Here is a 27,517-nt window from a genome sequence, read left to right as displayed (position 1 = left end):
GGACTCTGTAAGTTTAAATTTTTTTTCCTGTGGCCTTTTCATAGGATCATCACTGGGAAGATTCTGAATTCATAATACACGGTTATTTTGCCTTCTTGGTTTCTTATCAGCCCCCAAGAGTATGCGTGTGGATAACCACAGAGAAATTCTTAATTCTTGGGGTTTTCCATCAATGCGACTGCAGTCCACACGCTTGCCCAGTGCCTGACCATGATGACTGGGCCGAAAGGTGATGCCGGGTGTTCATTGTGTGGTCAGTACGTGGTTTTTGAGGGACTTTTCCTTCCCAGTAACCCCCACATTGAGTACAGACCACAGACTTTCACGATTCTTTTATTGTTACTTTGTAACACAGCCTTCAGGCCAAGGTGGCAGTGACGTTTATGTATTTTTTGTTTTTTCCTGCTTCATTTCCCGAAGGATGAGAGACATTGGGGAAAGCCTTGATTTAGGACTAATAGTTAAAAATGATTTATGATCACTCTCTCTTCATGTTTTGTTTTAGAATTTTTACTTTTCTTGAATACATAATGTAGTACACGTTACCCCCCCAAAATGCAGAAGGTACACAGTACAAGGCTCCTCTCCCACCCTGTGTCCTTGCCCTACCCCGTGTCCATCCCTGGCGGGGACCAGTGTCAGCAGTTTAGTCTGTATCCTCTCAGAAATAATTTAAGCATGGACATATTTTTTTCCTCTTTTTATACAAATCCTTGTACACCATGAATACTGTATTTCACTTTGCTTTTATCACAAAACAGTTTATCTTGGAGATATTTCCGAAGTTAGACATAAAAAGCTTTCTCATTTTTATGGCAATTGTGTAGAACTTCCATAATTTATTAACTGGTCCCCTATTGATAAGCACTAAACTTAGCATCAGTATAAACATTCCTGTAGAGAAGACCCTTATATACACATGTGACTTTGTATTTCCTTCATTCTACAAATATTTATTGAGTACCTACTCTGTGCTATGCAGTGTTCTAAATTCTGGAAACATAGCAGTGAACTTACAGACTCCAGTCTCAAAGAGCTTGCATTCAAATTGGGAACACAGCAAACAAATAAGGAAACAGATACATATATAAAGGGTTAAGGGCGCTAAGTGTTGAGATGAAAATGCAAGATCTCCACGAACAGAGGAAAGGTAGGTTCTGGCTTGATGAGCAGAGATCCCTGCCTCACTTACCACCATCCATGCAAGCGCCCAAGACCCACAGGGTGGCAGGATGCAGGGGGCTTGTGACCCAGGAATGAGATTGTTGAGGACTCAGAGCAAAATGTTATTCCCTCTATCTGTCTAGGGCAGGGAATGAGTCCTGTTAATCTTTGTTTTTCCCATCTCATACCCAAAGCCAGTGTTTTTCAACCTTTTCTTTTATTATTACTACCTGCAAACTCCCACCCCAAGGAGCTTTTACAAAGATAGTCTTTTCCTAATAACTTTCTCCGTGAAATTTTAATACCACAGATATTCTCTATATCAGTTTACATACTGTGACCCTTTGGAAAGCCACAAACCGTTGTCATTAATCATATTTATTATTATTAATTAAATATTATAGCGATTATATAATTATATTATCAATAATTATCTAATAATGTAATTATAAATTATGTATTATATATTACTGTTTTTAATTAAATATAATGTTTGATTATTATTGATAATTAAATATTAATGTTACTGATACTATTTTCGCCCCACACCCTAAGAACCAGTGCCCTCGACCTCCCGGAACGTAGGCTGTACATCACGGCCCTCTCACTGTTGGCCGTCCTGCCAGCCCGGCTGTTTCTTTGCATGGGTGGTGGTGAGATTGCAAAGATGGAATGTCTTGGTAGGAATCTCTTTGTCTGAAATAAAAAAGAAAGAGATGGTTGTTTCTGACCCGAGCCCTCTGGTGGTGTGCATTGGAAAACCACCCTCGTGTGTCACATTGGTGGTCAGGGAGGGCAAGACGTGGAGTGACTTGGAGCTGCAGGAAACCTCGGATGAGAACCACGGGACAGGGCTAGGGAGGAGTTCAGGGCTGGAGGGAAGGTCTCCCCGCCCTGCCCCTCTGCTCCCACATTGCCTTATTCGTATTTAACATCCTGTAGGATTTTTAAGGTAATAAACACTTCCCAGGTGTCAGGGAGCACACCAGCACTTTGCCCGTGCATTAAGTCGTTGCATCTTCACAGCTGCCACCCACGACAGGTTCTAGTAGCCTCGCTTTAGAGCTGTGGTTAAGAGCGTCACGCACAGAGCCTGTAAGCGTCAGCGTTGCTTCTTCTCACACCACCTTCTCCCTCTGCCTGACATCATCATGCGGTAGAGCTGGTTGCATACTGACTGCGTCTGCCCCTGGGGTGCCAGCTCTCTATAGGCAGGCCGTGTTGAATACATCATCGCACCCCTGTCTCAGGCCCTGGCGTAGCGGGTGTCACAGAATAGGTACTTCGTAAATGAGCGATGGAAGGGTGGTTGGACAGGTGGACGGCCTGATAAATGAATATGCTCACACACGAGTAAAATTCCCTCTTGAATGAGGGGACCCGCCAGCCTCTCCATCTGTAACCGGTGCTGCGGGTCCCTGCGGTCTCGGTTCCACGCTGCTGAAACTGGTTTCGCCAAGATGCCAGGGCTCCCCCTGAAGACGGACTGTATAGCGCTTCTCAGCCCTTGTTTTCCTGACTCTTTCCACACTGGCCCATCCCTCCCTTGGTTTCCCTGCCACCCTGCTCTCCAGCTGGGTACATTCCTTCCCCCTCTCTCTGTAGACTGCTCTTCGCACCACCCTAAAATCAAGGAGACCCAGGCCACCGCCCCGGAACAGTGAAAAAACCCCCTACTCCAGCTGTAGATTGCACTTCCTAAATAGCTTTCCTTTTAACGGAACTTGGCACCGAGGATACAGTTGCGAGCAGAACCGTCGAGGTCTCTGCCCTCGCTTCATCGAGCTTTTGTGTGTGCGTGGGGTGACCGTGCTCAGTCAGCATTGGCTGGTTTTGCTGTTCCACGTGCACCTTCTTTTTCTAACCGTCTCCCATCTTTGTTTGCTTTTCAGCTCCAGGGCCTGAGCCACAATGTGATCTTCACCTTGGATTCCTTGTTGAAAGGAGACCTAAAGGGAGTCAAAGGAGTGAGTGTTGAGAAATTTGATGTTCAGTTTAGCTTGAAAGGGTTGCCTTCTTTCTCTTCTGAGATCCCAGTGGTACTCATGTCTGAAAGTCACTCTGAACGTTTTCAGCATAAAAAATGCTGTTGGAAAATGATCATTAGAAAAAAACGCACCACTTCACATAGTGCTGTTGCCCGAGAGACAAGATGAGACACTCGGGAAGACCGGGGTGGCGGGGGGCGTCTTCGCTTAGTCTGGGCTCCCCCCTGGAGGACCCGTGGACCCACCTCTCGGAACCACTGGGTCCTGCCTCATTGTCGTGACCGGGAACTCCCACCGTCCCGCTCTCTTAGCTTCTCGGGTGTAATAAGTTGTGTGATGTGCCTGAAAGTGTCCTGTGTGAAGTTTCGAGTGTCCTATAAAGGAGAGCATTTCTGCTAAGATGTTACTGGAAGATTATACACCTTTAAGCAAAAGTACCTTAAACCTCAATTTTATTTTCTCTTTTTTAAGGATCTCAAGAAGCCATTTGACAAAGCTTGGAAAGATTATGAGACAAAGTTGTAAGTGTTTTTTTGTTTGGTTGCTTGGTTTATTGGTTGTGAGTATTCTAAGAAAAAGAATAACTACAAGAAGGACAGAGCCCTGAACTGATAGCTTTGGGACAAAGCACTGTTGAGTCCATCCTCGTACGGGCTGAGAGGCTGGGTGAGCTGACCTGATCAGAAGTGCTGACACGTCCCGTGCTCGGTGTCTGCAGCGACATGTACTTTCACTGCCGGGTATTTGGGCATCCATGGCTGATACTAACTGTCGAGTTGTAGGTCTGTCACTGTTGCAGCTTTTCTTTCATTATAGTTAGCACATAACTGTAGACCATTTACACATTTCACGATAGCACGGCAACTGGGCAATACAAGTAATACCCAGTGTTCGTGACATCTGTCTGCCCACCAGGGCCGGTGCAAAGTGCTTTACATGCATGACCTCCTCACAGCAGCCCTCTCAGTGTGCACCTTGCACTGTCTGTTTATGGCTTAGGAAACTGAAGCTTAGAAAGGCTGAGGGGCCTGCAGAAGGTTCTAAGGCTAATAACTGTCGGCTGGTGTCCCCTCCGGTCTGTGTAACCCCAGAGCCGGAGCCGTGTGGCGTGACGGCAGTCAGAGGCCTGCATGCTGGGGTTATCGTGCGGGATGAGGGGGGCGCCGCACGTGAGGTCTTGTCGTGGGCCTGGCTCATCCTCGTGCAGTACCGGTCCTACCACATCCCTTTGTGATTATTGCTCTGAGGCATTTGTAACCAGGCTGTGGAGTGGGGTGGGAGGAGAAGTGTATTTAAAAACATTTAATAAAAGTCTTAGCTATAAACTTGGATAAGTACAAACATGAGAGAATAAAAGCATTTCTGTAGGCAGCAATAACAGCAGAGTGAAAACACAAGCCAAAGAAAAACAAATTCAGGACTAAGTTATGCCCGCCCGTCATGTTTCTTCTCAAGAGTCTGTAGCTTCCTGCTTTCTTCCCACCCACACCAGTGGAGAGAGAGCTGAGGTTTATTCTCCTTCTGGTAAAATCCCTGCCTTCACACCCATTTAACCTCCAAGGTGGTGTGATGAAAAGAGTTGCTTAGGTATGGCACGAGGGTATTACAGTGAATCCCAGCCAGGTTTGTAGGTTTTCCGTTGGGTTGATGGCTTGCTTTTCCACTGTGTTTGTTTGTAGACAAGGATATTGGCTTTCTTTGGGGTTTGATATCCTACCCCACAACTTAAAAGAAGACTTGAAGGCTAAATCAGTCTTTGCTCTCACAACTAGAAATTATAGGCTCTTTCTGAAATTAGAAGTCTGCTTTCAAATTAAATGGATTTTCAGAAAAAGGGCTGTGATCCCTGGTGTTAATACCAAAGTATCATCTGTCATAGCCAAGCATTAGCCTCGGGTACCATAGGTTTAATGTGGTCCCTCCCTCTTATTTCCCTGGTTGCCTCCCAACTGAAGAACATTTTCACAGCATTCCAAATTATAGATTAGGATTTCTTCTAAATCCTTATTTTGTACAATCCAGTGCCAGGTGGTTGAATGATTAAAACGTTACTGGGGTATGAAAACAGCCTAAGTTTAGAGAAATATTGGAAATGACTTTTGACGATAATTTACATGCACGCCTACAAAGACCCATCATATACTTTGTCTTGAATTAACTGTTAAATCTCAGTCTGTTGATAATCAAGGTACGCCTCAGGCCTCCAACCTTCTGACTCTTTTTCATCGTAAGGTGCCTTACTCTAGAAAAAGTAAACTGTCAGAATTACTTGATGCCAACCAAAATATAAGAGAAGTTATATGAATCCATTCATGAGTGAGATCAGAGTTAAAATGTAGGAGGTCTCCTTGGTGAAGAGCCATGCAATGTGTTGGTTCTCTTTGAACTTAGATTTTCACTTTTGATCGATGCTCTCCATTTAAGAGTTCCTGCCTCCGAACTCTGGTAATTAAGAAATAATCAAATAAAGATGTTTAAAAAAGAAAGAATCAAGTGGCTCCCATGAAAGGAAAGACACGACTGTGGTGTTTTTGTTTTTAATGATGGCACCTGCTTGCATCGCAGTACGAAAATTGAGAAGGAGAAAAGGGAGCACGCCAAACAGCACGGGATGATCCGCACGGAGATCACCGGAGCTGAGATCGCGGAAGAAATGGAGAAGGAGAGGCGCCTCTTTCAGCTCCAAATGTGCGAGGTAAGAGCAGACTTTTCAGCCCTTTAAGGCCTAGAATTTGATTAACTGTCATCCTTCCTGCTAGTCAGCAGTCTTTATGCTTAAATGCAGGCTGTGTTTGATGATTAGAGGAGGGGACTGTTTCTCAAGGACTCTAATCTCCACTTTTCTCCAAGCCTTTTGGGATCCGCCGTTTCACTGTTGTCTCATGTTTTGAGCCTGGGTCCTATGGGGCTCTTTAAGCCAAAACAGGATTCTTTGGTGAGGACTTTACTACTGCTTGTGAGTGAGTGTGGAAAAACAGTTTTGGTGAGGGGTAACACTGGTGAATATTAAGTTTTACTGGTACAGATGTACAGCATGTTGTTGTTTTTTTAACCATGTGTCCAAGTTTGAATGAAAACTTGAAGTAGTGATTAAAGTCTGAGCTCATGAAAAAAAAAAAATGCAACAAAAAGCATGTTGCCTTAGACTTAGAGCAGTGGTTCTCAAACGGGGTTCCCATTGGCATTCCTTGACCTAGAGACCAACCCATTCTGATGCTGAGTTGCAGTTTTCAGAAGATATTAAAGGGGATGGAATTTTCTCAGTTTCAAGTTTTTCTTCCCTAATTTTTTTTTCTTTATTTCTCCCCCCACCCCGCTCATTATTAGCCTTTGGCTCCTTGAACTTGTCTGTTCATGAACACTTCCACGCAGTAAAACAAGTGAACAAGAAACAAACAATATCAACAGAAAATCTTGGCCAGTTGTGAAAATCAGAGCCAGTGGTGTTTAGTGCATAAACTAATAATGCATTATTTTTTTTTTTCTTTCACTTTTTAGTAGCAAAAGTACTTTCCAATTCACCTCTTTGGCCTGGAAGTTTGAGTATCTTACAAGCATATCCCTTAAAGAGAATGCCATTTGTCTTTCAATCCGTCTTTCAGGCTTTGACCACGTGAACTATGAGTTTGAGATCCACTGCACACTGGGGGGAGATAATCAATTATTCCAGAATGTTTTGCTGTGCTTGATTTCCGCTTGTCTAGTAAACTAATCTTAAGCATCTATAAAATGCTAACACGCTGATCAGTTTGCTTGGTACACTTGTGACTGTGTCAAATCAGCATTCCCTAAATTAAGCTCACACTGTCTGGCGGCAGCTGAGCCTCAGTAACTCACACTGATTCACGACCGGTAATCTGATCAACGCACAATTCTGTTTTATTTCCGCAGTATCTCATTAAAGTTAATGAAATCAAGACCAAAAAGGGTGTGGATCTGCTGCAGAATCTGATAAAGTATTATCACGCACAGTGCAAGTAAGTGGACTATTGCAGTCATGATTATTAGCCCAAGTAAGGTCCCCTTCACTTCATTGGTTTTCTTAATTCTTTCCTTTCTGGTCTTCATTTGGTCCCTGTATATAGTTGTATAATAACCTTCCACAGCCAAATGATAAGAAATGGTTTTGTCTTCCATCTTCAGCATTTTCTATAAATCATTAACTCAAATTAGTGTAACTGTTTGGCTCCTCTAAATGCTGTCTTACAAATGCTAACTTTGGCCTTGACAGCCTGTGGAGCTGTTGTCACAAATGCACTTGACTGTCACTAGAGGCCTTTCTAGGAACTCCCTCCCCCGCTTACTTGGCATTTTACCTATTGGTCATTTGTACCACATATTCCTACTTGGGGTTGTTTTTGTTTTGTTTTTTTCATCATCCAAATTAAGTGAAATTAAATACTTTGGACATTAGCAATACTTGGTATTTCTACTTGGTTTCCTGTGGAGTTGCTGGTATATTTTGAGAGACATCCATTGTTCTACACCGGCACCATTTTTGCTTATGTTGCAGGGCTACCTTTTTATTATGTTTGACATTCTGTGGTACCACATTTGCTTATTTTACTTCTTGCTCACTTACTGGGTTAGCTTTCATTGGTTTTATTGTAGAATTTTTGTCTGAAAATGTGCCGGTTACCATTCAAGTCTGTATTGAATCAGTGGAAGTTACAGAGAATAGAGTGCAAGGACTTTCCAAAGTGGTCCAGACAGCTCTCATAGTTATTTATAAGTAGAATACTGTAAAGGTCATTAGGACTAGGTAAAATGCTTACTCTCCAAAAAGTTAAAATTTATAATTTCCTTTGGTCCTCTCTCTTATTCTTTTTGATAATGTTGTATCTAGGAGGATCTTCATGGTGAATGGAAACATTCAAGGGGGCTAGCATTAATGTGATGGGAAAAGCACCAGGCTTGAGTCAGGCAGATAGACGAGTTCAAATCCTGGCTCTGCAGCCGGGTAACCGTGTGACCTTTGTCAGGTGCGTCTCTAAATCTCAGTATCCTCATCTGTCAGGTGGGGTTAAGGTTCATAGTAGACCCACCTTGGGTTTTGTGAAGATGTGAGAATTAAGTGAGATAATGCATCGGGACTGCCTCAGCCAGTGCCTGCTGCATTGTGCCTGTTTGCTGCTGGGATGGTTCTAAGTGGCACTAAAAATCATTCATTCACATATTTTATTACACAGGATTGTTTCTCTTCAGAAAGATCAAACCTTTAATGATCAACTTGTTATTTACATAAATTTGATTTTACTTTTTTCCTCTTTCCAAAGTAAATTCCGCCTTGTATAAAACTTTCAGATATGTATAAAAGTAATTATAGTGAAGTAGAAATAGTTTCACATTTATAATTTTGCCTGTAGAAGCCTCATACTGAAGACCTGGACTAACCTTTGCCTTTGTAGTATAACAGGATGCTTATGAAACTTTGAAACGTGTGGTGGTGGTCCCTGATTTTAGTTTAGGGTGGAATTTTTCATCTTTCATCAGTTTCAGTTTTCCTAGAAACAGATCATTCTTTGAAACTTTTACAGAAATAAGTGAATCTCTTTGTCTTCTCAATTACTACAACACTTGAGCAGCAAGTCTGATTTCACCTGATTTTAGAAATCTCTTTTGATTTCAAAATCTCTAAGTCATAGAGGAGGATTTAACCTACACAAACATGAGTTTTCCAAAAAATAAGATGTTTTGTAAACTAGAGATATATTAGCCTTTGTTGGTAAAGGTGAAAAGAAGAGCATCCTCCCTTGATTCTTGGCTTTTTCCCATTCCACAAATATTTATTACTCTCTTAACAGAGGCCAGGTACTTTTCTAGGTTCTGGGGTTCAGAGGTGAAACAAGGCTTCTGCCCATTGGAGTTAACTGTCTAGTACAGGAAGTAAGTCAGGTCCATCAATAATCATAATGGGGCTGGAAAGTGATAACACGGGGCATCAAGAGAAGGAGAGACTTCTGGCCACGGAGACTACAGAGGGCTCCTTAAAGGAGGTTGTGGCACTTGGAATTGGACTTGGAGGATGGCTGGCATTTGGGCACTGGAATCTGGTAGAAGCGTCTCCCCTAGGGCAGAGAAAGATCAGCAGAAGGAAACCCTACACGCTGAGAACTTCCTTGCAGGGAGAGAGACTCAAAGACATCCAGTAGTAGAACTGGGTTATAATGTAATTCAACCCCAGCTGCCCCAGGTGGAGCCACAAGGATGCCATCACAGCGAGAAACCAGTGTACCTTTCTTTTAAGGACTGCTCTTACTCTTTCCTACTTCAGCCAGTCTCTGTAAACTCTTTATAGATGTGTAGTGGACCTGTAAAGCATCCTGTACTTAGATTTAAAAAGAGAAATTTCATATTCTGAGAACTTATTCAAGTTCCCAAAATGATTTTCAATACACAGTAGTCAGGTGGAGCTCAAGAATGACTTTGCTCCAGTAATCTCTCGTGTACTCGTAGTACCTCAGCGGGGATACAACTGCTACAGCGGAAAAATAAAGGGCGCAGAAAAGAAGAGCTTTTGTCACCCGTTTCAGCTCACCCACACCAGTTACTCCTCACTTTCAAACATGAACATTGTCAGTAACATGCTGCTTTCAGAACAAACACATTATTCTACTGCTCACCCACTCCTTTACCACTTGGTGTGAGTATCATTATGGTTTGCAGACTTGAGAGCACTTGCAAGCATTACTTTCCCATCCTTCATCTTACAGATAATAACAGCTAGCATTTATCAGGAGCAACCAGGAAATTGTATCTCAGAAAAGATCAGTAACCTGCCCAAAGTCACAGTTATTCATTTAAAAGATGCTCAATAAATATGTGTCAAAACAGACAAAACACAAGAAACCAAGGAAAACAAGAAAATGGGCTTCGAAGGTAAAAACTTCTGGGAGTGAAAGGACACTGTTAAGCAAGTGAGAAGACAACCGACAGAAGGGGAGAAAATATTTGCAAATCATTTATCTGATAAGGGTGTAGTGTCCAGAATATGTAAAGAACTCTTACAGTTCAACAACAAAGAGATAAACAACTCAATTTAAAAACGGGCAAAGAATTCAAATAGCCATTTCTCCCCAAAAGATATACGAATGGCCAGAAAGCCCACGATTAAACGCTCCGCATCATTAGTCGTTAGGGAAGTGCAAATCAAAACCAAAGTGTAATGCCACATCACACCCACTAGGAAGACCGTAATTAAAAACAGCAGTGGCGGAGTGGCGAGGCCAGTGGCACGATAGAGTGAGCCAGGGAGTGCTTACTCCTGAGATGGGCTACAGGGCAGCACGTTCCAGAGGTGGACGTCCACGTCAGATGTAGGAGGACAGCCTCACTGAGCCCCCAAGAGAGTCAGCTGTACCCGAGGGGATCTCAGCAGTGGCAGCCAGTACGTGCTGTGTTTCCAGGCAGAACTGAGACAGGCGCTCTTAGCTGAGACACCAAGAGGGGCTTGCAGGGTTACCGGAACACCCAGGGAGCTGTTCCAAGAGAAGAAAAGAAAAAACAGCCGACAGTGTAATGAAGCTGTTACCGTGAAAAAACAAAACGGTAACATAACAGAAAATAAGTCTTGATGGAAAAGTGGAGAAATTGGAACTCTCAGTACATTGCTGTAGAAATGTAAATGGGGGGGGCGTCTACTTTGGAAAACAGTCTGTCAGTTCCTCAAAAAGTTTAAATGTAGAATTATGTGTCCTAGCAGTTCCACTCCTAGGTGTATACCCAAGATAATTGAAAACAAGTGTTTAATAAAAATGTGTTTGTGAATGCTTATAGCAGCATTATCTACAATAGCCAAAATGTGGAAACACCCAAATATCCATCAACTGATGAATGGAGAAACAAAATATTGTGTAGCCATAAAAGGGAATGAAGCGGAAACCACAAACAAGACGAAAAGACAACCCTCAGAATGGGAGAAAATATTTGCAAATGAAGCAAGTGACAAAGGTTTAATCTCCAGAATATACAAGCAGTTCATGCAGCTCAATATCAAAAAACAACCCAATCCAAAAATGGGCAGAAGACCTAAATAGACTTTTCTCCAAAGTAGACAAACAGATTGCCAACAAACACATGAAAAGACGCTCAAAATCACTAATCATTAGAGAAATGCAGATCAAAACCACAATGAAGTATCACCTCACACGGGTCAGAATGGCCATCATCAAAAAATCTACAAACAGTAAATGCTGGAGAGGGTGTGGAGAAAAGGGAACCCTCCTGCATTGTTGGTGGGAATGTAAATTGATATAGCCACTATGGTGAACAGTATGGAGGTTGCTTAAAAAACTAAAAATAGAACTACCATATGACCCAGCAATCCCACTACTGGGCATATACCCCGAGAAAACTGTACTTGAAAACGATACGTACATCCCAATGTTCATTGCAGCACTATTTACAATAGCTGGGACATGGAAGCAACCTAAATGTCCATCGACAGATGAAGGGATAAAGAAGACGTGGCACATATATACAGTGGAATATTACTCAGCCATAAAAAGGAACGAAACTGAGTTACTTATAATGAGGTGGATGGACCTAGAGTCTGTCATAGAGAGTGAAGTAAGTCAGAAAGAGAAAAAGAAATACCGTGTGCTAATGCGCATACATGAAATCTAAAAAAACGGTACTGATGAACCTAGTGGCAGGGCAGGAATAAAGACGCAGACGCAGAGAATGGACTTGAGGACACAGCAGGGGAAGGGTAAGCTGGGACAGAGTGAGAGAGTGGCATGGACACATGTACACTACCAAACGTAAAATGGATGGCTAGTGGGAAGCGGCTGCATAGCACAGGGAGATCAGCTCGATGCTTTGTGACGACCTAGAGGGATGGGTTAGGGAGGGTGAGAGGGAGGCTCAAGAGGGAGGGGATATGGGGATATATGTACACGTATAGCTGATTCACTTTGTTGTACAGCAGAAACTAACACAACATTGTAAAGCAATTATACTCCAATAAGGATATTAAAAAAAAAAAAAAGGGAGTGAATCATTGATACACACTACAACGTGGATGAGCGTTTAAAACATTATTCCAAACAACAGGGATTTATCGTATAACACAGGGAACTATATTCAATGTGTTGTAATAACCCATAATGGAAAAGAATCTGAAAAAGATTTTATATGTATATGTATAACTGAGTCACTTTGCTGTACATGTGAAAGTAACACAATGTTGTAAATCAACTATACTTCAGTTTTTTAAAAAAAGTTTTTCTAAGTGAAAGGAGCCAGAGCAGAGGATTACATGTGGTATGATTTCATTTAAGTGAATGTCCAGAAGAGGCAAGTCCTTTTGAGACTGAAAGCAGATTGTTGTTTGCTGGCAGATAGAAGAAGAGGGAAATTAGGAGTCACTGCTAACGGGCACAATATATCTTTTTGGTCTGGTGGAAATGTCCTGGAATTAGATAGTGGTTGCACAACACAGTGCATAGACTAAAAACTACTGAACTGTACGCTTTAAAATGGTGAATTTTATGTTACATGAATTTTGTCTTTTTTTTTTTTAAATGAAAAAAACAACAGAACAAAACAAAGATTCTTAGATTCTTAATTAGTACTTACACTACCCTTGTGTGTTCAAGTTTCTTAAATACCACAGGACATACACAGAATGGATCTGGGAGAAAATGTCCCTGTTACCTAGACAGCTGGAAGTCAGTGCCTGACTTAGTCCAAGCCTGAAGCGTGGAAATCAGGTTTTCATAAGGGGTTGATGGTTGAATTGTTAAGAGGTTACTTTTTTAAAATTTTGCTTTATAGTTTGATTTGTTTTATGAAACCATACTCTCTGCTGTTCCAAGGCATCCTAACTTCTTTTTTTTTAATTTTATTTATTTATTTATTTATTTATTTTTGGCTGTGTTGTGTCTTCGTTGCTGCGCGCGGGCTTTCTCTAGTTGCGGCGAGTGGGGGCTACACTTTGTTGTGGTGCGCGGCCTTCTCATTGCGGTGGCTTCTCTTGTGGAGCACCGGCTCTAGGCACGCGGGCTTCAGTAGTTGCGGCTCATGGGCTCAGTAGTTGTGGCTCACGGGCTCTAGAGCGCAGGCTCAGTAGTTGTGGCGCATGGGCTTAGTTGTTCCGCGGCATGTGGGATCTTCCTGGACCAGGGCTCGAACTCGTGTCCCCTGCATTGGCAGGCAGACTCTTAACCACTGCGCCACCAGGCAAGCCCCCTAACTTCTTTTGAAAATAATATAATGCTCTCTGAATCTTTCAGCTTTTGGCCAAGTAATACCTCTTCCTAAGCCAAGCAGAACCTGTGATAAAGGGGTATCAGGGAGACTTTCTGATCTCTCTTTCTTTTAAATTAATAGCAGGACAAATATAGTGTTTTCCTTCCCCGTCATTGCTTAGAGTGACTTAAGAAGGAAGTGAAGGACGTAGCAACTCTCTCAGGATGGAGAAGGTTCTTGTTTGTTCTAAGGAGGCTGTGTCCTGCCTGATGGTGGGTGACAGTGTCAGACACTCCTGAGCTTGCTTTCTGCAGCTGGGAGGTGTGTTCCAGCTCGTCAGTGTAAATGTGAGGGTCACTCCGCCCATCCGTTGGCAGCTTATTTTTTTCTGGCACCCAATGTCATTAAAATATGGTCATATTTCTTTCAAGCTGCTTCTTTAAAAAGTGAACCAGTCCTGCTGTGTCCCTAAGGTGAGAGAAACGATGAAGCCCATTTCGCTGGCCAGTGGCCGGCATGTATTGAGCTGCTTCTCTGTGCCTGGCATTTTCAAAACATCCAGTGCTCACAAGAACTCTCCAAGGTCCATGCGATTCTCTCCATTTCCTGTATAAGGACACTGCGGTGCAGGGCTCCAGAGATTATGCATTTATTCAGTGCGAGAGCCAGGATTTGGACCCAGATCAGTCTTGTTTTTTAATTACCTTTGCTCCAGAGATCGGAAAACTTATACTCAAATCCCAGCTCTGCACTCAGTGACTAGATGACCCTAGACAACCCACTTGACCTCTTTGGGCCTGTTTTCCTTATCTGTCTTACAGGTTAATAATAATAATTATCTTTTTGTTAGATTATCATGAGACCTTTAAAAAAAGGGGTATTCCATGAATTAGGTAGGCATCATGTTGAGTGACTGGCACAGAGTAAATACTCAATTACATGCTAGCTGTCATTATTATTACTGCATCATCGCCTGCTTTCCAAATTATTTCAGTAATTTACGGAGAAATTGGCCAAGGGATAAGTGGGATGTCATGAGGTAATTTCCCCGTCCGTCGGCAAAGCATCTGCGTTCAGGTTGAGTCATAAGTCATCAGAGCTGACACCTGTGCTTCCCTTTTCAATGAACAGAACACTTTTATTTGTGGTAGCTCATCTGATGCCCCTGGAAGCTAGAAAATGTCCACATTTGGAGATAAGCATGCCTGTGGTCAGACAAGGTCAACGACCTGCCCGAGGTTATACAGACAGTCAGGTTTAGAGCCAAAATACGGTATGCTTTTGACTCCTAAGCCCACGCACTTCCACTGAACCAGAACCAGGTCAAAGAGAGGGAGGAAGGGAACAGAGAAGCGGGCGCCCTCAGTGGAAGGTTGTGGCTTTGAGTCCCGGCCGGCCGGTAGTGGGAGAATCAAGCATGGGTGGGGGCCAGGGGCTCCCCAGAGGGACGGTGCGGTTGGCAGCCTGTTGGCCTTTGTGGTGTCACTAAGGACTGGCGGGGTGTGTTGTTGCCCTGCAGTCCCCCAGCCCTGCTCCTGCTTCCCACCCAACGCTAGACGTTGGCCCTAAAATAACCATCTAAGAGGGGCTCCGCTCAGCCTTGTCCTCCCAGGCTAAGTGTTGATTTTTAAATTTTGTCCTGCCTGAGCAACATATGATCTTATTTTAGAAAATGGAGTTAATGAAAAAGAGGGGAGGAGAAAAAACCATAATCTCACTCAGAAGATTACTGGATTTACATACATGATTTGTTTTGTTTACAAAAATGGATCATACCATAGATTAAAATAATTCCTCATTGCACTGAGTTTTCTTGTAATGTTTGGAAGAATTTAACTATAGGCAAATCAACTTTTTGGGTCTTTCTTCAGCCTTTTAATTGTTAGGAGTTTGACCCCCTTCCAGTTTGCTTGCACTGCTGTAGAGAACTTCGCATTTTTATCAACACCATCTCAAACTAAAACAGTGCCCTCTTTCTCCATCAAATGTATGTTTTAAATTTTTTATTTATTTATTTATTTTATTATTTATTTTTGGCTGTGTTGGGTCTTCGCTTCTGTGCGAGGGCTTTCTCTAGTTGTGGCAAGCGGGGGCCTCTCACTATCGCGGCCTCTCTTGTTGCGGAGCACAGGCTCCAGACGCGCAGGCTCAGTAGTTGTGGCTCATGGGTCTAGTTGCTCCGCGGCATGTGGGATCTTCCCAGACCAGGGCTCGAACCCGTGTCCCCTGCATCGGCAGGCAGATTCTCAACCACTGCGCCACCAGGGAAGCCCTCAAATGTATGTTTTGTAACATGCCTTGCATGCTGTTCAGATCTGTTTGCTTATTCTTGATGTCGAGCAGGACTGTCCAATAGGACTTCCTGAAATGACGGAAATGTTGATATTCTTTGTTGTGTCACATGGTACCCACCAGCCACGCTTGGCTACTGAGCACGTGAAATGTGGCTGGTGAGACTTCATGAACTGAATTTTAAATTTACTTAATTTTAACTAAATTAGCTGCATGTGGCTAGTGGCAAGCACTGTATTGGAAAACACAGATCTAGAGCATTCTCGTTTAAACTCACCTTTTTTTTTTTTAACGTGATGATTAAATTCCCTTCGTGTTGAAAGTGAAAATGAAACACCTTAATAAAAGTACCTTCGAAGAATCTGTATCCCTCTGAGAAAGAAGTAACTCCGTCCATGGTAAACCTCTGCGGCTCCAGGGAAGAAAAGCAACATTTACTGAGCACATCCTAACTGCCCAGCACCTTGCTGAGTCATTTTGTGTGTCTTATCTGTACTATTCATCCCATTTAATACCAGTAACACGGGCAGAAGTTTAGTGACTTGCCAGCGTCCCGTAGCTGGTAAGTCCCAGAGCACAGCCTAGGCCATCATCATCTCATCCCAATGCCCTTGTTTTTCCTGTTGTAAGAAGTCCTGACAGCACCATCAAGTGTTCTACTTTCAAGCCCTTTCTCCAGAAATTAAGTGCAGTATCAGAGATTAAAATTAGTTTTGCTGTGGTTAACGTTTTAGCCATGCTTCTGTGTCCTTGGCAGACACTCCTTCCTGGATGTAGAAGATGCTGGTTCAGGTTAATGCTTTTGGATGATCTGCTTTGTGCAGAACGTTGTCAGCTGCTCTAGGGTTGCCACTTAGGCCTGGGCACGAGCAAGTACTCAAAGATGCCATCCCCTTGACTGGAAAGGCTGGGGAAAGTCACCTGGGGACGTAGCAGCTGAGCTGAGCCAGGATAGAATGAGAGAGTTTGGTAGGCACGTAATAGTGGGGAAGGGCATTTCAGGCAAAGGGAACAGCATATGCGAAGCTGGGGGAGCAACTGGAAATAATGGAGGATGGCGGGAGGCCAGAGTTTTTAAGGGGAAAATGGTAGGAGATAAAAACCAGAAAGATATTCAGGGTCCAGAACATAGAAGTTACTCAGTTCTGTACCAAGAAGTTCAACTTTCATCCCTAAAGGCAGTGATGAAAACCTTGAATGTTAGTAGATGAGAATTTACATGTAGCTCGATTACATGAAACCCTTATTTCAGTGAGGGTTCTCCGCTAAAGATGTGAACCTTAAAAAACTTTGGGGGGCTTCCCAGGTGGCGCAGTGGATGAGAGTGCGCCTGCCAATGCAGGGGACACGGGTTCGTTCCCTGGTCCGGGAAGATCCCACATGCACGGAGCGACTAAGCCCGTGCGCCACAACTACTGAGCCTGCGCTCTAGAGCCCACGAGCCACAATTACTGAAGCCCGTGTGCCTAGAGCCTGTGCTCCACAACAAGAGAAGCCACCGCAATGAGAAGCCTGCGCACCGCAACGAAGAGTAGCCCCTGCTCACAACAACTAGAGAAAGCCCATGCACAGCAACGAAGACGCAGCACAGCCAAAAATAAGTAAATTAAAAAATAAATAAATAAATAAAAATAAAAAAACTTCGGAACTTGTAGAATTTCACTAATCACTTTGAAGGCCAGTTCTGACCAGGATGTATTGTTACCACTGAGTGTACATATTAAGCTGGAAAGATATACATGGATCCCACAACGTGCCCTCAGAACTCTTAGTCGTGCTTCATTCTTACCTCTAAGCGAGCATCTGCTGCTCTGTGCTGGGCCCGTTATGATGTGGGGATGAGAGACCGTCCTCGTCCTCAAGGACCTCCTCCTTTCCTGGGGAGAGAGCAGTGCAGGTAGCGTGCATTAAGAAATAATCTGCCACGGAGATTAAAGAAGCTTCCAGCAGGGTGGAGGGCATTCTGAACACGGACACAAACGGGGCTTCTGAGTGGAAGCGCTCAGACAGGAAATCGCGTCGCTTGGTAGTGAGAGCCGGGGTGTCGGCACCTGGACCTGACCCCAGTTCTGCCACTTACTAGTTGCGTCAGCAGCTTGGGCAGGTTCCACCCTCGCTCTGGGCATCAGCTCCTCCTTCGGGATGGAGGAGAGACTTGAGGTGCTTACCCGCTCATTCGGGTTGCTGTGAGGGTGTAGGTGAAATCAGGCGTCAGGTGATGGTCGCTCAGCAGATGTCAGTGCTTGTTGCCAGTTCAGGGTGAGATGAGACCCCCTTCTTGACGTGTGTGGTAGGAGAGCGCTTTCCGAATCCGTCATCTGTACCACTGATTCAGCATCCTGTGTTTCAAGTGTGTAGGGACCCAGGGATCTTTTGGAAACTGGAAGAACCCTTGCTGACTGTCCTCCGGCCTTTATTTCTCTCAGTGTCCAGTCGGACTTCATGATATTCCACTGGCAAACGTGTCTCTCTGTCTCTTTCAAATTCACATATGGCACAACCAGGAAGAATTGTTCTGTGTATGACTCAGTGGGTTGGGGATGCAGCTGTTATCTGCAGTGTCCGTGTGACACCTGCTAGCACATGTCAAATTGTGCCTGTAGTTTGTTTATTGGTACCTCTCTATAAAATACTGAAATTAGTTTTATAAGTGTTTCATATAGATACCTGGGTAGAGAGTAAATACGTATCTATGAAAATTTTCAGATTTTTCAGGTAATTATGGTTCATTTCTCTTTTCACACTGCTGATAAATCTCTGATGTTTTCCATTGTAGTTTCTTTCAAGATGGCTTGAAGACAGCTGATAAATTGAAACAGTACATTGAAAAACTGGCTGCTGATTTATATAATGTAAGTTCTTTACAAAATACCTGCACTTTAACTTGCTTTTATAGATAAATATCAGTAAATCTGAAATCTGTATTAGAAGAGCATTAAAGAAAAAAGAAGACAAGGTGAAGTGATGTGTCAGCATAAATGTAGGGCCAGTAAATGTTTTTTTGTGGTGTTTTGTTTTGTTTTTCTGGTTTAACTCAGAGACATCATCACTTGTCAGATATTCCAGAGTAGTTTCTGGGACATAGGTGGAGCAGGGCAGGGAGTAGATGGATAGCCATTGGTTCTGAATGGCTCTCCATGCTGGGTTCAATAGCATCACATATGAGTGCCCTTTGGTCAGCAGTTGCAGAAGGAAATTTTTATCCTGGAAGGAAAAAAATTAAGTGACTGTCTCTGAGTAAGCAGGTTTATGAATTTATGAATTTTTTTTTTTTTTTGCTTGCTTGTTTGTTTTATATTTCCTCTCCTTTTTTCCCCTACTATCTAGGTTTTGCTTTTAGAATAGGAAAATCAAGAGGAAAACTTTTTTGAGAAAAAAACTAATTGCATATGTAGAAATCTCAAGTTTGTTCTTCATGAACCGCTTGGCAGTGAATAATATTAAAAGTATATATTTTAGGAGTGTAACTATTGATACATGTGTTCAAATAAGGTTTTACAGTTACACATGATACCTTATATTCTAATAGAACTTTTCTGATTTTTCTTTGAAAAGTTAACATGGTTCAGGTTGCAGTTAAGTTCCAAGTGATTAAGAAAAGCAGCACCAATCCCTTCCCTTCATGTAAACTTTGTAAACTTTCATGTATGCATTAGCTCTTGGGATTCTGGTCATTCTTAGGATTGTCTTCTGGCCCATTCAGTCACATCGTGATATTGATATTTCCCACTGCCACCCTTTGAAATACCAGAAGCAAATAACTCAATGTTATTTCTTAACCTTTGTTTAAAATAGTCCTTCAGAGCTAATTGTCTAGCCTAGATGTATTATTTAATAAGAAAGCATGTTGCATTATTCACTAATTTCAAAACTCACTGGTACTTTAAGAAGATGAGAAAATTGTGCCTCTCATATCAAAAATGAGACCGTGTGAAGGACTTTAATAAGGAAATTGTATAATTGAATTGTTTGATGAGTAGTATACATTTGGAAGAATTAAACTCTGCTCATAAATGTATAAGAGATAAGTGATAGAAGAACTGTTTTTCTCTCATAGATAAAACAGACCCAGGATGAAGAAAAGAAACAGCTGACTGCACTCCGAGACTTAATAAAATCCTCCCTTCAACTTGATCAGAAAGAAGTAGGTGATCTGTGTGTTTCCAGCAGGGCTAACCGTGTAAGCAGGGCCGCTTGTGATAGCCTTTGTGTTTCCTGATCTGCAGAACAAGCATAGTGAGAACTTCCTGCCGGGGGCGGGGAGGTGGGGGGGGGGGCGTGGGTGGGCAGGCGGGGGCAGATGAGACGTAAGACACAGTGCGTACCTATCGTACGAAACACAGTAGGAACGGTCTTTGGGCTCCTGTTCCCTCCTTATAAAAAAAGATAACCCTCACCGCCAACTCCATGACCAGGTTTTCCATCCTGCCTTTAAGGTGTGTGCTTCAGAAGAGCATTCTCCCAGGTGTTGATGTACATACCTCCATTCCTCTTAGATCATCCCTGTTTTTCCAGACAGCCAAAAGGGGCTGTCTCATTTTGCCAGAGAAATATTTTGATACAGGTTCCTATAGAGGTTTTGCCCCACAGTTAGGAAAATTAAGGTTGAGATAGTCTTTGGATGCTGAAGTGGAGTATACAGTGCATAGCAGGTGTTAGATGAATGCAATACAAATGCTTAATTATTAATCTCATCTGTTCATTTGTTTGGTCAAACATCTTATGAATACTTACTGTGTGCTGGCAACTGTTCTAGGCATTAAGCTTGAGTCCCTTCCGCCAAGGATCTCATTGTCTAGTAGGCAATAGAGAGAGTCAGCCATGTGAACAAGTGGCCGGACCTAAAGTGGTATTGATGCTGTAAGACAGAGACTGGGAGGAGGTGTGCCGGGAAAGAGAGGAAACAAAGAATCTCAGGAGTGAGAAGCTGGCCGGCACATTGAGCAGGCCACAACAGCTTGGGGCAGGGCGGGTGGAGGAGTGAGAGATGCCGCTTCTGAGGTGAAAACCCAGACCGGACTGTGGAGAACCTTGGATGCACATTAAAGGGAATGGACTTCATATGCAGGGTACATTAAATAGTGAGCACCGTTTGTTGCATGGGAGAAGGTAAACATTTGCCTGTTTATGTTACGAATTTATTATGGATTCAATTTAAGTGCAGTATTTAAATGCAATATTTAATCATAATCACACAAAATACAGCATTTTTCATATGTCAGTTCCTCATCATATTATCTCACAATTGCAAACTGACTATCTGTAAATCCCTAAAATTTCCTAAAGGGGTTCATGAGTCCAAGACAAAAACAAAGCAAACCCCCTCAAACATGGGAAGCCCTGCTCCAGCAACACTAATGTTAAAGCAATCTTGAGGGTTCTCTTGACTGAGTGACTATAGCCCTCTACCCTCCTGCCTCCCCAGATCCAGTTTTATATACACGTTGGGTCTTCGTACAGCGAGAGGGGTCTGTAGCCCTGTGACACTGAGCGCCTGCTGACCTGTGGGCAGGGAGGTGTGCGGTAGGCATCGGCGGGCAGGGAGGTATGTGGGCTGTGTACGCACATCGCCTAGTCTCAGCAGTGTCTGCACCTGTGCTTTGAGGCCTCTTAGAAGATGCTTACTGCTGGTCCTAGGAGAAGCTGTCTCCTCGAATGACTTCTCAGTGTAAGAGCACTAGAAAGACCCAAATAGAGGGGTAAGAGGTAGATCCCTGCCTGGGGAGAAAACTGCGAGGTTTTGAACTGGCAGATTTGTGCTTAAGCACTTCCTACCTTTGTTTTGTCACACGGGATTACCTCCTTCCTGTGTGAGGAAGCTTTCTTGGGGAAAAAAAAAAAAGACTATTACAGTCCCTTTTTGCTTTGCATAGAGACTGATGTATTCTGCTCGCGCTAGCTAAACGCCGCAGTTGCATATAAGCCTCCTATGAACGTGAGGAAATGCACGTGACTTATTGTAATTCCACGCCAAATTAATAAATGATGTTTTCATTAGCACCGTGTCCAGAGGATTTTACAAGTAAAATTGGTGTTTCACAGCATGCCTGTCCCATTCTCCTTCTGTTTATCATCTCTTATCACAAAATATGTTTAGAAGGTAATGATTTTTAATGCCTTATTAAATATGGAAGGAGATTGTCCACCAGAGAGTTCTTGCCATAGCATGACTGTTTGAGAAGAGTGTAAAGTGCTCTAAAAAGGGACCTGAGAAATTTAAATCACCCATCAAATCATTCAGCCTCCTCACCCCCACCAGGTTCAACCTGACTCCATTAAAGGAAGCTTCAAGAATTTGAGCTCTGTTGACACACATACACTACCAAATGTAAAATTACTTGTAGTGAGGTGGATGGACCTAGAGTCTGTCATAGAGAGTGAAGTAAGTCAGAAAGAAAAACAAATACCGTGTGCTAAATGCACATACATGGAATCTTAAAAAAAAAAAGGTACTGATGAACCTAGTGGCAGGGCAGGAATAAAGACGCAGACGTAGAGAACGGACTTGAGGACACAGCAGGGGAAGGGGAAGCTGGGACGAAGTGAGAGAGGGGCATTGACATATATACACTACCAAACGTAAAATAGATGGCTAGTGGGAAGCCAGAGTGCATAGCACAGGGAGATCAGCTCAGTGCTTTGTGATCACCGAGAGGGGTGGGATAGGGAGGGTGGGAGGGAGGCTCAAGAGAGAGGGGATATGGGGATATATGTATACGTATAGCTGATTCACTTTGTGGTACAGCAGAAACTAACACAACATTGTAAAGCAATTATACTCCAGTAAAGATGTAAAAAAAAAATTATATAAGCACAATTAAATTATATTAAACAAAAGTAGTAAATTTAAAAAAAAAGAATATGAGCTCTAAGTAGGATCTTTGGATTTTTGGTAGAAACTATTGTTAGGGTTGGAAATATTTTATTTTTAATGGTGCTCTCCATAAATCATTCCAGAAAGTTCATCTTTTTATTTGCGTCTCAGTAGCTCATCATAGTTGGCAAACTATCTGTGTTTTACTCATCTCTCCTTTCACAGTATCCAGTACATTGCCTGGCACCCCAGAACTACTCAATAAATATTTAGTAAGATGAAACAGAAGGAATTTTTTGCCCACTCCATTCATACCTTACCTTAGAAATTTGTAGCTTCTATAAATAGAGGTTTAGTTTTAAATTGTATGCCAGAAACATTTATAACCCATTAAGTCAATGAGGGTGTTAATTGCTTGCAGTTTGAAAAGATTTGAGGTTTTACTCCTTAGTAATGCATTTTATATGTTAATAAGGTTTTCTAATAAGAAAGTAAAGTAATTTTTACTGCTAATAGAGAATGAGAAATGGAACTAAAAAGTAATACTGCAGTTTCATTCTATAGTTTACATCTCTTGGCTCACATCATAGATTTTTGCCAAGGTTTTAAGTTCACTATTTGAGTTTTAAATTGTTTACCTGAACGAGTTTCACGTTTGCATTTCTCTTTCCTCAGTACACGTTGATTTCTAGTGTGCTGTCAAAGGATTCAGAACCTATTTCATTCCTTCAGTTGTGTTTTATTTTGTTTACTTATTAAGTGTTAACAATTCTCCAAGGTTTATTTTCTCCAAAAAGAGAATCCTCTTTTCATTTATCTGGAGGGCCCTGCTAAGCCATCATTTCTCCAAGGACAGAGATAATCATTTGTGTGACTTTCTTAGGCCATAAAACTCATTAGTAGTTAATTTAGGATTGTTGGTGCTACCTCGGAATCACTGCTTCCTTCCTGCTTGGTTTAGTGGAATAGGCTTCTGAGGTCAGAGCCTAGGCTTCAGCCACTTTATTCACCTTTAAAACCACATTTGTCTGATATAAAGCAAGGTCTACTCAATCTGTGTTTGTTACTCAGAATTGAAAGTTAATTTAGGCTAGTAATAAATATATGTAAGGAATGTCTTAGTAGTAAGTTTACAGAATATAATAGTTTTCATAAGCTGTCAGCATCTGAATCCTTATTTTTTAAAAAAGGTAAGTACTTTTATTTTTTTAACTTAGGCTTTCAACATTGTAAATTGACTATATTCCAGTAAAATTTAATTTAAAAAAAAACCCCAAAACTTAGGCTTTTATTTTAAAAGTTATCAAACCAGTTACGGTGAGAGATGCATAGTTGTAAAGCGTTCAGACAGACTAGGAATTATGTGGGCAGATAAAGGGAAGTTTAGTTCAAAGAAAAGCGTTCCAAGGAAGAGAGTTATCTTAATGAGAATTGATATCAAGGAGATTTTAGATTTTGCCTTTAATGTTCTGGAGCGTTATAGCTATGGCAAAGATCCCAGCTCCAGGTTGATAGTTAAGTGATTTTCATGTGATTTCACTGGGTTAAAGCAGGAGCTCTGTGGATTTCATTTATCCTGGCCTCTTATTTTGTCCCATGGCTCAGGCCTCTACCACCTGATCTAGTTTTCTGTCCTGATTGTTCTTAATTAGTATTATGGCCACTGTGCTGCCTCCTTGAAAAAACCCCATGTGTCACTATTGTATTGGGGGCTGTCACTAGAGGCACTGGTAGAGGCAGGCTGTCTCTGCCTACTTGGTGTGTGGTACAGGTCCTCGGTCACAGTTCCATCCAGAAAGTACCTGTCAGGGAGGGCAGAGTGGGCCAAATTACTCTGAGTTCAAGGCTGTGGACCCTGGTTAAAAGTAAACACGGAGGGGAATTTTTCAAGATTCCTACGCCCCACTTCTCCCCAGGTGATTAAACGTGTCCAATGAGATGTTTCAGCTGGAGGGAATCTGGCCAGTTAAAGACAAAGAAATTACTCAGATTAAGAAAACGAATCGAGTTTGTAACCTCTTTCGTCGGAGTCAGCTTGCCTGGTACAGCGTGCGCTCAGCTCTCAGCTGCACCTACACGAGAGAGCAGGACGGTGTGGGTTCCGAGGGGGAGCGTCCATCTCTGAGATGGGCTGCGTCCCAGTGTCCTCAGCATGTTCACCACGCCTGGTTTTTAGGGAGTGTTCGGGGCGTGCTTTTGAACAGTGAGCTCATCACGTGTAGAATAGCCCTACAAAGGTGCGCTGTCCTGCAGATTTTCCTGCAGCTATTATTAACATTAATATGCATTCACCGAGCACACGCTATTTGGTCCAGAGGATCCTGAATGCCAGAAAGAGGCCATCCTGGCCTGGAAGGCAGGCCGTGCACAAGCCGTCAGTAAATAATGGCTGCTTCAGCTTTCTGTCTCTTCACCATCGAGTTGCAGCTTACGAACTGGATATTTTTATTAAATTCTCTTCACTTGGAAAACAAAGGATCGTCTTACAATTTGATGCTCTTTTTAGATTTTCGAAGTAATGAAGTGGGTTTCACTGAGGTGTTGATTCCCTTTACACACACACACTGAGGTTTGTCAACCCTTCAATCTTGGTGAAATATGTACCTCATGCTCTTCCATTCAGCTCTTTCTTCTGTCCTCAAATGACCTGAAATGAAACTTGATAAAGATATTTTATTGTCCCATCACCCAAAGTTTATCATGACTCTAAAGGGTGTGTGTGTGAGAGAGAGAAATCTGATATTAATTATCTTTACAATGATGTTTTCTCTGTGTGTTACAAAAAGTGCTTAAGTTATAGACAATAAGACTGTCAATGAAATTAACTGTATTTTCAACTGTTCTGCCTTTTTTTTCTCTTGCTTTTGCCCTTCCTGATCGAAGTCTAGGAGAGTAAGTCAATGCTTTTTGTGAGAACGTATTGTCGTACCTCTGTGTCTAAAGCCCCGTGTTCTCGTTCTGCAGTTCGGCATTGTTTATTTCTTGCATTTCCACAGTGTAATGGCTGCGTCCGGTCATGCAGTCTTTAGAAACGAGGGGGAGCATCCGTGGATGTTAAATCAAGCTTGTTTGCGTCTGTGTTGTTCTGTCAGCCCTTGTCACCCTGTCACCACGCCATACACTTTTCCCTGCCTTAGAGTCATCTTTTTAAATTAAAAGCATGGTTATAGGTATATTTTTGCAGAGCACTAGTAAGTTACAAAACAAGAATTTTATAGCAATTCTTAGTTCCTCGCAGAGGAGGTGTACTTTTCTTTGGGGGTATTTAAGCAGAACATGTGAGGCAGAGGAGGGGTACCTGAAAGAAGATCTCTCGGGATGCATGAGCTTGTCTTGTGGCCCACTTCGGTTCCTCCACCCCTTCCTGTGCTCACCTCTGCTGCCAGTGTAAACTGGTTTGAGTCATAGACCAGTCTGTCGCTGCACTGTTCGTTTGAAGTCGAGCTGGCTTCTGAACTAGAAATAGGAGATCTCTACCCCAGGCCTCAGCTCTGCCTCGAACTTGCTTGTGACTCTGGCGGTTGCTTACCTGCCCAGTTTCCGCCTCTAGAATAAGAACAAGGGCCCGACAGCTCTCAGAAGTTCACAATTCTCTTGGCTCTAGACCAACAGGCAAAGGCTCCATGGCAGAATAGAGTCAAGGATTTGAGAACTGTCTTCGGCATTTGTCTAATCTGTGGTTTCTCCTTTCTAGGATTCCCAGAGCCGGCAAGGAGGATACAGCATGCACCAGCTCCAGGGCAACAAGGAGTATGGCAGTGAGAAGAAGGGGTACCTACTGAAGAAAAGTGATGGGTACGTATACAGCCGGCCTGGGGTCCTGTGTGTGCTTAGCATACTTACGGGTGTTAGTAACCTAGGAACCTGTCCCAGCCTCTCAGATAGGGAAACGTACTTACAAGGTTTCCAGTGCACCAGCTCCAGACCTTTAGCACACTGCTTTCCTCAGTAAGTCTGAGATTTAACCTGCTGTCTTCAGAAGCAGCAGTAGTTGTTCTGTGGGCCCTAAATGGCACCTGTGACTTGTAACGTGCAACTTGAGGAAGGCAGGCACTGAGTCGAACTTGAGCACACGGCTCGCTGACTGCATGCTCGCCCACCTCGCTGGTTTTTTCACTGTGGTTTTCTCTGCCAGATGCCCCCCTGGCCGCGCAGACCCCAACCTTGAGAGTCAACCTTGACTCCGCTCTTTCCTCTTGCATCACTGCCAGCCTAACGACAAGCTCTTCCGTTTCTATTGGGTGGGCCAAAAAGTGCCTTTGGTTTGTAAGTAAAAATAAAAGACACATTTTTCATTTTCACCAAGAACTTTATTAAACAACGTATTCACCCTTTTGTTCCACTACCTTCTGCCATTTTCCAGGCAACTTTATAATTCCGTCTTCCCAAAACTTTTTATCTTTTTGAGCAAAGAGCTGTTCCACATGCCTTTTACAGTCTTCCAGGGATTGAAGTTTTTTCCATTAAGAGAATTTTGTAAAGACCTAAATAAATTGAAATCTGAAGGCGCAATGTCTGGTGAATACAGAGGATGAATCAGAACTTCCCAGCCAAGCTGTAACAGTTTTTGCCTGGTCATCAAAGAAACATGCGGTCTTGCGTTATCCTGATGGAAGGTTATGCGTTTTCTGTTGACTAATTCCAAACACTTTTCATCAAGTGCTGCTTTCAGTCGGTCCGATGGGGAACAGTAGTTGTTGGAATTAATCGTTTGGTTTTCCGGAAGAAGCTCATAACAGAGGAGTCCCTTCCAATCCCACCATATACACAACGTAACCTTCTTTGGATGAAGACTGGCCTTTGGTGTGGTTGTTGGCGGTCTATTTTGCTTGCCCCACGATTTCTTCCATTCCATGTGATTGGACAGTATCCACTTTTCATTGTCCATCACAATTTGTTTTAAAAACGGAATGTTTTCATTACATTTAAGTAGAGAATCACATGTAGAAATACGGTTAAGAAGGTTTTTTTCACTTATCTTATGTGGAACCCAAGCATCAAAGTGATTCACATAAGCAGGCTGGTGCAAATGATTTTCAGGGCTTGATACGGATATTTTGAGTATGTC

The 27,517-nt window shown here is 42.7% G+C and overlaps 1 protein-coding gene across 2 annotated transcripts in view; it reads left to right on the top strand.

Moving 5' to 3' along the window:
* Positions 1-27,517, top strand: part of ASAP1 (ArfGAP with SH3 domain, ankyrin repeat and PH domain 1) — a 350,516-nt gene that overhangs the window by 253,095 nt on the left and 69,904 nt on the right. For both annotated transcript variants that reach the window (XM_068525312.1, XM_068525311.1), the window contains 7 exons: positions 3,057-3,131; positions 3,624-3,673; positions 5,718-5,847; positions 7,044-7,129; positions 18,412-18,487; positions 19,693-19,779; positions 26,144-26,244. In XM_068525312.1, the coding sequence (XP_068381413.1) occupies positions 3,057-3,131; positions 3,624-3,673; positions 5,718-5,847; positions 7,044-7,129; positions 18,412-18,487; positions 19,693-19,779; positions 26,144-26,244 (605 nt within the window). The remainder of the gene's footprint in view (positions 1-3,056; positions 3,132-3,623; positions 3,674-5,717; positions 5,848-7,043; positions 7,130-18,411; positions 18,488-19,692; positions 19,780-26,143; positions 26,245-27,517) is intronic.

This window comes from Eschrichtius robustus, chromosome 17 (genome assembly GCF_028021215.1).
Source record: "Eschrichtius robustus isolate mEscRob2 chromosome 17, mEscRob2.pri, whole genome shotgun sequence".
NCBI classification, from domain to species: Eukaryota; Metazoa; Chordata; class Mammalia; order Artiodactyla; family Eschrichtiidae; genus Eschrichtius; species Eschrichtius robustus.
This window is presented reverse-complemented; position numbering and strand designations above follow the sequence as displayed.